The following is a 10,938-nucleotide window of genomic DNA, read 5'->3' on the forward strand; positions in this document are numbered from 1 at the left end:
CGATTTGATTTGAAACTGTCTCATTGCTATATGTTTATCAATAAAACTTTGAAATGAAAAAAAAACAAAAAAAGAAAACATTAATGTTACACCCTTATTCTACTCACTGCTCTAAGTGCAGTAAGACATGCAGGAGGAGGCTGAGGAAGAACCTCAGTGACAGAGCACTTTCATAGCATGTGCAAAGCCCATGGATTCACATCTCAGCACCACCAAAATACATGACATGTATGGGCCTATGAGACAGATCAATGGTATAGAAACCAGCCCAGCAAGCACAAGATTCCCAAATGTCATCCTGAGAATGCCCCGTCAACCTGCAAAAAAAAACATAACATGAGGGGAGAAAAAAGCATTGCATTTTTCTACCTAGGAAGAATCTACTCAATCAAATTGGCATAGACAGAAATTAGTCTAGTGGCTACTCTGGGCTGACAAGCAAACCTAAGCTTCTATGTAAACACTTGGAGACTAAGGATCATCAAGTGCAGTGCAGGAAAAATGTCTGCACATAATGGGGATGACAGCTGCTTTACAATGTGGATGCACTTAATGACACTGATCTTAAAATTGTTAAAACAATATTTTTATGTACATATATACTTCTATGCTAGTTTTTCACATTACCAGTGTACTTATGGACGAGGTTGTTAGAAAATTAATTAATTATGAGATTGTAAAATGGTTCTGCATTGTCTCTTTGGTCCTAGAATCTGGAATGCACACTTGGCTCACAAGAAATGTCAATAACAAAAAAAGCTGATCCTTTTGAGATTGCAACCAGATCTTCATATCCTCTTAAGGCATAGGAAAGAAGAGAGTAGATATGTCTCCTTTCCTGAAAGCTTCTTTTTCTTATCTGTGGTTATCTTTACCTATGAAATTGTCACTGTGATTTTTTGTTCACGACAACTGGAAGGCATGGGACCTAATGCTAGGGATCAGCAATGTCTCTGCAGAGTACAAAGAAAGGATGAATGCACAGTAATTAATGTTCAGGGTGTGATATTACCTTAGTTACTCTTCTCTCATTCCTGAGACAAAACACACAAGATGCAAAATTAAGAAAAACAAAGAAAAAAGGTTTACTTACCTCATACCTAGTATATGTTTCAGTCCATACTCAGATGACCCCAGGACAAAAAATTACATGGCAGAGGGCAGCATGTCATGGAAGCATAAAGCAGCAAAGTGCAGAGAGGAGCAGTGGCTGCTCAGCAAGCAAGTCTCTTTTCCTCCCTTATATTGTATGCAAACTACTGACCCAGAGTGACTGTAGTGCTTACACAAAAAATCCCACCATTGGACCATGAATTAACCACAAACTCTGCGAGCCACCCCATGAGTACTTGAGGCTTTTGGGGAGAAGGCTAGACACAAACCATAACATTCCACCCATAGGCCTCCAAAGACACAGGGAGATCCATTTATGCAATAGGCATTTTTGTCACTCTTTATGAGTTGCCAAAGTCCTAACAGTTTCAATACTGCTGAAAAGTCCAACTCCCAAGTGTCCTCCAACATCTAAGGCAAACTCTGAGCTGTCATCCCTGTACAAATGAGAAGCTAAATACTTCAAACATTCAATGGCCTAAGAAAAATATTAACATTCCAAAAGCCACAAGAAGCAGGACACAAAACATTAGGACCACAGCAAGTCAAAATCCAGAATGGCAAACATTGAGTCCTATCGTTCATGTGAACATCCAAAATAATCTGTGAACTCTGTGCAGCTCTGCCCCCATGACACACTTGGTAATAAATCCCAAGGATCCTCTCTGAAGCCAGGTTTTTCTCATTCTTTGCAACCTTCCCTAGATGATCCACATTCATTTTTTCAAATTTCTGAGGTTTTTACTGCACATTAAGCTTCTTGCTCAATGCTTTACACAGTGCCCTCCTGGAGACATACTGACTGGCCTGACAGGTTTTCTGAAATCTAGGTGGAAACCTTTAACCTCAGAACTCTTGTGTTCTATATGCAACTAAAATCAACATGACGTGGACAACGCCATGGTCTACTGCCAGCAGGAGCAATAGCCAGTTTGCTTCTCTCTTGGCTATAGAGTTTAAGTGCCTGGATTGCTGAGCACTCTGAACCTGATTATGAGGAGCAAATTCTCTAGGCCACCACCATTCTGGAACCTGGTATGACCACAACTGCCATTCTGGAACACTGCACTCTGCAGCTTTCTCCTCACAGCAAAGGCTTTCACTGTTGCAGCTTTGTGGCCACAAAAGCTCCATATTTGCTGCTTGTCATGAATCCCTCAGGCCAACTAAGTTATTCTCCTGTTCCTTTTCATAAATTGACATCCTCTCTGCTCTCTTGGCAGTCCATAGTTTAATTATAACTTCTTTATGGCCAAATTCATAACATTTTAAATCATCCTGCTGTGCTCTTGGCTCTTGATTCATCACATAAATCTGACTAAAAGCCCCCAACAATAGCCATTCCACTGTTTTAACATTCAACTGCCCTGAAATATCTTTTTACAGATTAAATAGTCTGCTGTGCTTAATCTCAATTCAAGCAAAGACTCTGGACATGAACACAATGCAGACAAACTTTCTGCCAACACATAACATTGATCATCTGGAAACTAACAACCTATGGAGTCCTTCCTCCAAGAAGACACATCCCCAACCTGGTCTTCACAGGCAGAATTAATATCACCTTTCTGTACTTCTGAGCTCTAACCAGAATTTGCTATAGAGAACACATGAAGGTGTTCCAGGACTTCTCTGTCAGGTGACATCTCCACTTCTTCTCTATCTGTTCCCATTATCCATTCCCAACGTCTTTGAGTGACATGGTCAAGTATAGTCAGCGCATCAACCCCACTCCTACTGACAAATTCCAACTTAGCTACTTTTCTCCTGTTTCTGGAACAAAATATCCAATACCCAAATTAAGGAAGGAAAGACTATCTACTTCACAGTTAGTGGAGGATTCAGTCCATACTCAGCTGGCTCCAAGGTACAGTGGCAGAAGACACAGGGCAGCAGTTTATGGCAATGGAAAACAAAAAAGAGCAAAGGGAGGAGCTGTGGCTGTGGCAGCTAGCAGGCCTCTCTCCCTCCTTTATATTGTATGCAGATTGCCCATCCCAAGGAAGGTGTAGCACTTACACCAATAAACACAGCATTTGATCATGAATTAATCACAAAATCTAGAAGCCACTTCATGACTGCATGGAGGCTTTGGGGAGACACCTAAACACAAACCAAAACAGGCATCTAAGTAATCATCATGAAAGAATTTGATTATCTCTAAGACTTTTAAATTTCCAGACATTTTTGCCTTCTAAATCCCTATATCACTTACTTATAAAAATGTCACAATCTACCAAGAAGATCACACACATCACTTTTAATAGAGACAAATGACCACTCATCAGAACAACCACAATATTTTTCAGTCACACTTTCAAACAAGTTTATTCTCTTTGCCTAAAACCACTATACATCCTAGGCCCATTTCAGCACAAAGTCAGTTAGCAAAGAAGCAAAATAAATTGCCTTTATAAACTATATGATTCAAGCCTTCAAAACTACAGTCTAGAAATATCTCTAATTACACCTCTCTATAACTACACACTAATGATGTCTATGGCCGCCCAATGGGACCCAGAAAAAGACTTTGACTGTTGCCTGGGCAAAAGTTTCATCAAAACCAATTACTAATATTCTGGAAACTTGAGAGGTCAGTGCCAAGCCCTGGAGTCCATGGAAGCCTCTTTAAATGTCTTCAGAGTCAATGAAGGAAGCCTTGCACAGAAGGCTATGAGAAACAACAGCAGAGCTGTGGATCCATGTGCAGAAGCTTGGGGAGATGCTGCTCCTGCTCTTGGGTGGTTTTCTTAGGAAATAGAGTTGAAAGGAAACTCAAGAGTATAAAGAGTTCTCTCTCCACATCATTTATGGGTTGATAAGAAGCAAAATTTGGAAGAGAAAAACAAGATTTAATCAAGTGAGTATTTGTTACTTCTGTTTTGTAGAGTTAAATAAACTGGCTTCCTACATTTGCATACTTTTTGTTTATTCTCATTATTTTTAATTTTGGACCGAATATACCACAAAGATTTTTTAATATATACATATAGTATATTGCATATTATATTATATATATATGATTTATACTTTCATAAGAGGGCAAGAAATTCAGAGAAAAATAAAACGTTGAGCTATCAGAGTTTCCTAATTGAAATACCTCATTTTCTGAGTAAATCTCGGCTGCCAGTGAAAACCAAAACAACTCAATTATACAATTTAGAAAATTTCACTACAGAGATAATGATTTAAAGATATATTTACCAGATTACTGAGTCCAGTGAAAACTTGTTGCCTGTGTGGAGACTGGAAGAAATCAGTGACTACATGTTGTCTACACAGGAATCCACAATCCAGCAGAGCCACAACAAACAACACGAAATTGTTTTTCCAAATTTTAAGAGATTAACTTCATTTAACTCATTTTGTTTCACTAAAATAGTTCTTAACATTCTACCCTTCACCTGAAATTTATTGGCTTGCTATAGAACTTAATTTGAAAAAAAAATGCATACAATATATTCTCTGTAATTTGACAAGTTAAATGTATTTATGTATGCATGCAGGATGGTTCGGGTAATTTCACTGCTACTTTCTTCTGGTCTACAGAAGGGAGAAGTTGATGCTTAAATTTTTATTTTCTTCTCATTTTATTTCTTATAACTTTTTTCTCTTCTTTTCACCAGTTTGGCATGCTGATATCTAGTAATCTGAACAACTAATTACAAGATAACATTATGCAACAGAGCAAACATTGTGGAATTATTATTTTGTTTGGGGACATTCTGTATCATTTCCAAAGGAGTTTTTTGCTATTTTGTATTATCTTTAGATGACAACATAATGATGATTGAAGTCATTATAAAATACTGCATTTGTTATTCATGTCTCACTATATATGCTGAATCTGGATACTTTGGTTAGTGATGGATTGAATTTATCATTTTTCTTAAATTACATATGCCATTTTGAAGCCAGAGTCTACTAATTCAGTCCAATAGTAGTAATTAAACACAATTTCATCATCTATATGCACCATGGTTGAAAAGAACACAATTCAGATACTGGGAATTCCTGAAAAAAATTCTTCTGTTCTACATAAGCAGAAAAATTCTCATGCAGTTGTTTGTGTACAGAAAATTTTGGCAGAATGGAATTCAACAACTTGGCAGGGATTTGGCTAATATGGAGGAAAATGGGTAAAATATTTCATGTTCTAATGCATCAATATCATAGATTTATTGTTAAAAGTCCAAACCTAGCCATTTAAGAAAATTTTTACACATTCAGTATTTCTACTAATAAACAATGAAAACAATATGCCATCATAGTTAAACAAATTTATTCCAAAATGGAAAAGTTATTATCTTTTCTGGCTCAGATTTACATATTCATCTTAGGAAATTCAAGGTAACATTTTGTCCCATTTAATTGTATTTGTAGAATAAAAAGGAGTCAATTGATCTACTCTGGAGAATAATTCTAAGAGTCAAAAATCTTCAACATAAAAGAGTATTTATTTCTAGAATAATATTGTTACTTATCAAAGTGAAAGCAAGCCAACTTTCATAGTGTTTAGAGCTAAAAAATGAATTTATATACCAGTCATATTCAACATTTATTTCTAAGAACACTTTACTTTAATGTGATACATATAAGGAATTATGACTATTACACTACAATACTTTAGACAAAACTAACCTCTTACAATGGCTTCTAAATGAATAGATGGCCTTCATCAACTACAGAGATCTATATCAATAAGGGAATGAGGTGCTTTTGTATCATTCTTATGATAATACAATAATACTATGATCTTCCTCAGGTGCACTATACATCAACAACCCACACTAACTGATGCAAACATGAGAAATGTAACAGAATTCATCCTGTTGGGCCTCACTCAAAATCCACAACTGCAGAAACTCTTATTCATTGTGTGTTTCCTGACCTATCTGACCACAGTGGCAGGTAACACGCTCATCTCAGTCACAGTTTTCATCAGTCCGGCCCTGGCTTCGCCCATGTACTTTTTCCTCTCCTATCTGGCCATCATAGATGGTTTGTACTCCTCAAGCATAGTTCCCAAAATGGTCTTTGACTTAGTCTCTGAAAACAGCACCATATCCTTCAGTGGCTGCATGACACAGATCTTCGCTGAACACTTTTTTGCTGCAGCTGAGATCATCCTGCTCATCGCCATGGCCTATGACCGCTACGTGGCCATCTGCAAGCCCTTGCACTATGTGACCCTCATGAGCAGACCTGTGTGTGCTTTTCTGGTGGGGGCTGCTGTATTATTAGGATTTGTTCATGGGGGGATACAGATTTTGATTATAGCCCAGTTACCCTTCTGTGGCCCTAACATCATGGACCACTTCATGTGTGATTTAATCCCAGTCCTGGAGCTGGCTTGCACTGACACTCACAGTCTGGGGCCCCTGACCACTGCCAACAGTGGGTCACTGTGTTTGCTCACTTTTTCTATGCTGGTTGCTTCCTATGTCATCATCCTGCGCTCCCTGAGGACATACAGTTCTGAAGGGCGCCACAAAGCCCTGTCCACCTGCGCCTCTCATGTCACAGTTGTTGTCTTGTTTTTTGTGCCTTGCTCATATCTCTACCTCAGACCCATGACCTCTTTCCCCGCTGACAAAGCTGTAACTGTGTTTTGTACACTAATAACACCCATGCTAAACCCTTTAATCTACACCCTCAGAAATGAGGAGGTAAAAAATGTTATGAAGAAGCTCTGGGATCAAATAATGAAAAGGGATATTCAATGAATCTTGTGATTTATGTATTTGGACTAGAGTTTTTTAGTGACTATACACATTCATTCTTTTTCTTAACTAATGTGAGAACCACTTTTCTTCTTTACATGAAATTCTTTAATTTGACATATAAGTGTATAGGGTACAGTGTAACAATTCTGCAAACCTATGTAATGTATACTGATCAAATCAGTAAGTATTCAAAATATCTTTGTGATAGAAATTTTATACTTTTGCTGTTCAATGTTTTATAAGATATATAGTACATTGTTATGATCTACAGCCACTGTACTGTGCTGTTCAATATAAAACTGTTTTCTTTCATTTTCTGCCTATTTTCCAACCTTCCTCATTCCTCCATACTCACTCTGGCCACAGGTGAACAGTGGTGTTCTCTCAGGTTCTGTGAGATCAAATTTTCAGGCATCCACTGCTGGTTAAATATATCCAAATTTGGTGCTTTAAGCCTGGCTTATTTTCTTTATCTTATGTTCTTTTATTCTTATGTTCTTTTATTCTTTAACTTATGTTCTTTTAATCCTGCCACAAACGACAGGATTTTTTTAATTTATGGCCCAATAATACCCAATCCACATTTCCTTCAAGCATTTTTCTCCTGATGGAAACTGCTCTTTGCATCAGAAGCAAATACAGGCACCAGGGCTGACACTGACACACGGTAGGGAAGAGTGCCCATTATACTTAGGTGACCTCTAATGTTTAATTTCTTTAAAATAAGAAGAAAAAGTTTAATCTGAATCTAATTTGTATTATATTCTTCACACCTATATACTCACAAAACATAATTACTATTAATTTTTTGAAAGCCCCAAAAGATTAAAAGTACCCAAACCAACTATATTACAATGCTATCCCTTCTGTGGCTATAAAAGAGACAAAGAATTTATTCCTGACAATTCTCACACCCCTGTGCTACCACCAGAAGGAAGTTGTGTTTCAAAAGACTAAAAACAATTATTCATGAAAGAAATATCCAAGGGTAGGAGAACCTTCAAGAACAGAGTTCATCAGAATTTTTCTTATCTTTCTACTCTGACAGATTTACAAATGTTGACCTCCTGTACAAAAGTAAAGTATTCCTTACAATCATACAGAAAGAACCCTTTGAAAAACACTACTGTACTGGTATCTGTGTCAATCCTACAGCTATACAATTATTTATGAAAGGAATTGGGAGAAAGGCTGGCTGGAGCAAAAGAAATACAATCAGCATGCTGTAAAGAGTTAAGCGTGAAAATATCTAAACCTTAAAATCTCTTGTAAGACATAGAAAAACAGAGGGCTCTGACAAGAAAAGAGATCATAAGAAATTGCAAGCCATGTAAGTGTAAGTTACATAGTTTCCACTTTTTATCTTTCTTCCAGTACTATTAACATTATAAATAAAAACAAGTTGCTTCACTCTCTTACTGACTCCTCATCATAAAAAGCCATAGAATTATATACTTCCTTAAATAAGGTTGAATTCCTTAAACTGAACTCAGGTTTCAGATGAAAAATTGAGAACAGTGTTCCTGTATTAAACAAGCTCAGAGTTGTCACCAGGGAATGAGAGATGACTGGGCCAAAGCTTCTAACAGAGGTATCCAAGGGCACCACTGCTACATTTCACTAGCCAAGATCCAATAGAATGAGGCCTCTGCCCCAACCTTTATTCACTTCAAAATATGTCCTATGTGCCATCCATGTTTGAGTAGGGACTGCATAACAGTGACTGACACTCTCAATAAGGCTCATTGGAAGAGGTTGACATGCATATAAGTAGATCTGTAGTGACCAATGCTGAGAAGGACTATGAGATCCCTCAGCAACACTGACTGCAAAGCTCTCAAAAACAATGGACCCTCCACGATCTGATGCTCTAGAAAAGGAAAAAGAAGACATTAGTGTCCAGACCTGAAGGCCTGGCTCTCTACTGACCCTGTGATCTTAATGGGAGAAGTCAGTGACACTTCTCATTCAAGGATCCCAGAACTACCTGGATCTAAAATTTTCTAAGTCCTGAGACCTTATGCAAGGCCAGATCTCACAAACAATGTGTACAATGGAAGAACAGATAATGTGTTACAATTTTCTAAAATATCTACCTTGTGAACCTTAGAAAGTAAAAAGTTTAAAAAATTAAAATTCATCATCCAAAGGTCTAGCCTCCAAGAGAAACAGAATGAAAAACAAGATAGTGCTGGTGTTGATTACAAGATGGTGGTGGTTGAGGTAGTGGTAGTAGTGATGGTGATGCTCCTGCTGCTGCCTCTGCTGCTGCTGCTGCTGCTTGTGGTGGTGATGAAGATTAATATTTATTAACCTTTATCTGGGTTCAGGGAGACAGCTGAGTAGAATAAGCACTTGCCTGGCTATCTCAGGGCCCTGAGTTCAATTCCCAGTACAAAAAAAAAAAAAAAAAACCTTATCTTCAATTCATTTTTTTGCTAGAGAAACGAAAATCTTTTCCTGATTCTCTATTTTGTGCAGAGTGATAAAGCTTACATTTTTCTATCTCTTGCCTTCATTAACCACCCCCTTCTTTTTGAACAAAGACCCAATACTATTATGGACTACTGGACTCTTTTAGAACATTTTGCTGAGTTTACACACCTATAGTATTCAAATAACGGAACTTAACAAAGAAAAAAGGGGATACACAGATGAATGACCACTTTGTATCTGTGTATTCAAAGTGGTTAGGATAGATATATAGTTACAGTCTCTTAATGAATAGAGTGATTTGTTCTAATGGTGTTTGTAAATAGGATATCATGTCTGCATCTTGTACAGCAATTAACCACTAGGAAGAATGTATGCAGTGTGTTAATTATTGAAACTGTCCTACAAATTTGATTTGAAACTGTCTCATTGCTATTTGTTTCTCAATAAAATTATGAAAAAAAATAAAATTAAAATAAAAAACACGTTTTCTGTAAAGGGAAACTTTTCTGTCATAAATATGTAGAGATACAGAAAGAGCATGAGACCAACAGAAAAGCATTGTCAGAATTCTTTGACTTTTTTGCATTTTTTACTTTAAATAAAATAAAAAATAGTTTTAAAAAAACATAGATATCTTACAGAATTTCACTATACAAAATAATAGAAATTCAACAATGGTTTGCTACACTGCCTAATGTTATCTTCAAATTAATTGTTTTGGGGGCCGGGGAGATGGCTCAGTGGAATAAGCGCTTCCCTGATAAGCACAAAGGCCTGAGTTCAATCCCTGGTCCCACAAAAAAAAAGATTTGGGGCCAGGGAGATGGCTCAGTGGAATAACTGCTTCCCTGGCAAGCGCAAGAGCCTGAGTTCAATCCCTTGTTCCAAAAAAAAAAATTAATTGCTTTGATTACCAGCTAGAAGTATGCAAAATGTTTTTTTAAAAAAGAAACATTTTGGAGTGAGTGAGACAACCGGGGATCCTGAACAGACCCAGAGCGCAGGCCCGGCGAGTGAGTGACACAACCTGGGGCCGCGGGATCCTGAAGAGACCCACAGTGCAGGCCATGAGAGTGAGTGAGAAGGCGCAGGGCCCGCAGATCCTCATTTGACCCAGGCTTCCGGGCCAGCACTGAACCCTTCAGCAGAACTCCCTGCAGAGAGGCAAGAGGCAAGAACCACCCAGCTGATTCAGGAGCAGAACATCTCACCAGAGAGACACAAAGGGTTCAACTCTAATGGCTGCAGCAGAAAGAAGTGAAGCACAGCAGCCAGATCCAAACAACACGCACCTGGAGGAATCCGAACTTCATAGATCCGAACCTGGTGTTAAGGTAATAACTCTATCTAAGCTCTACACCAAAGGTCAGAAGACAGTGGTATACAAAATGACAAAGAGAAGGAACAAAATGCAGTCTCAGGCACTGAGTCCACCCAGTACAAATGCAGAAGACACTAGCACTGAGGAAACTGGAAATCACATGCCAGATATTGCTGAAATAATAGCGTTGACAGTAAAGAAGCAACTGCAGAAAGGTATAGAATAAATAATTTCGGAACTAAAAAATGTAGTGGTAACTATAATCAAAGAAGTACAAAGTGCTTCTAAAGAATACACTGATAAAAAAATAGAGGAGAATATAAAAATGATGGAACTCCTGAA

General features: G+C 37.8%; 1 protein-coding gene across 1 annotated transcript; it reads left to right on the forward strand.

The window, feature by feature from the left end:
* The first annotated feature begins 5,918 nt into the window (after positions 1–5,918).
* LOC101570009 (olfactory receptor 4C45-like) lies at positions 5,919–6,839 on the forward strand. Its single transcript, XM_004648144.1, has one exon. It carries the CDS (start codon positions 5,919–5,921, stop codon positions 6,837–6,839), a length of 921 nt encoding a protein of 306 aa, XP_004648201.1.
* Positions 6,840–10,938: the final 4,099 nt, after the last annotated feature.

Source organism: Octodon degus, unplaced genomic scaffold (genome assembly GCF_000260255.1).
Source record: "Octodon degus isolate 3935 unplaced genomic scaffold, OctDeg1.0 scaffold00354, whole genome shotgun sequence".
Lineage (NCBI taxonomy): Eukaryota > Metazoa > Chordata > Mammalia > Rodentia > Octodontidae > Octodon > Octodon degus.

Coding starts and splice junctions, on each gene's coding strand:
- LOC101570009 (XM_004648144.1), top strand. CDS start 5,919: ATGAGAAATGTAACAGAATTCATCCTGTTGGGCCTCACTCAAAATCCA.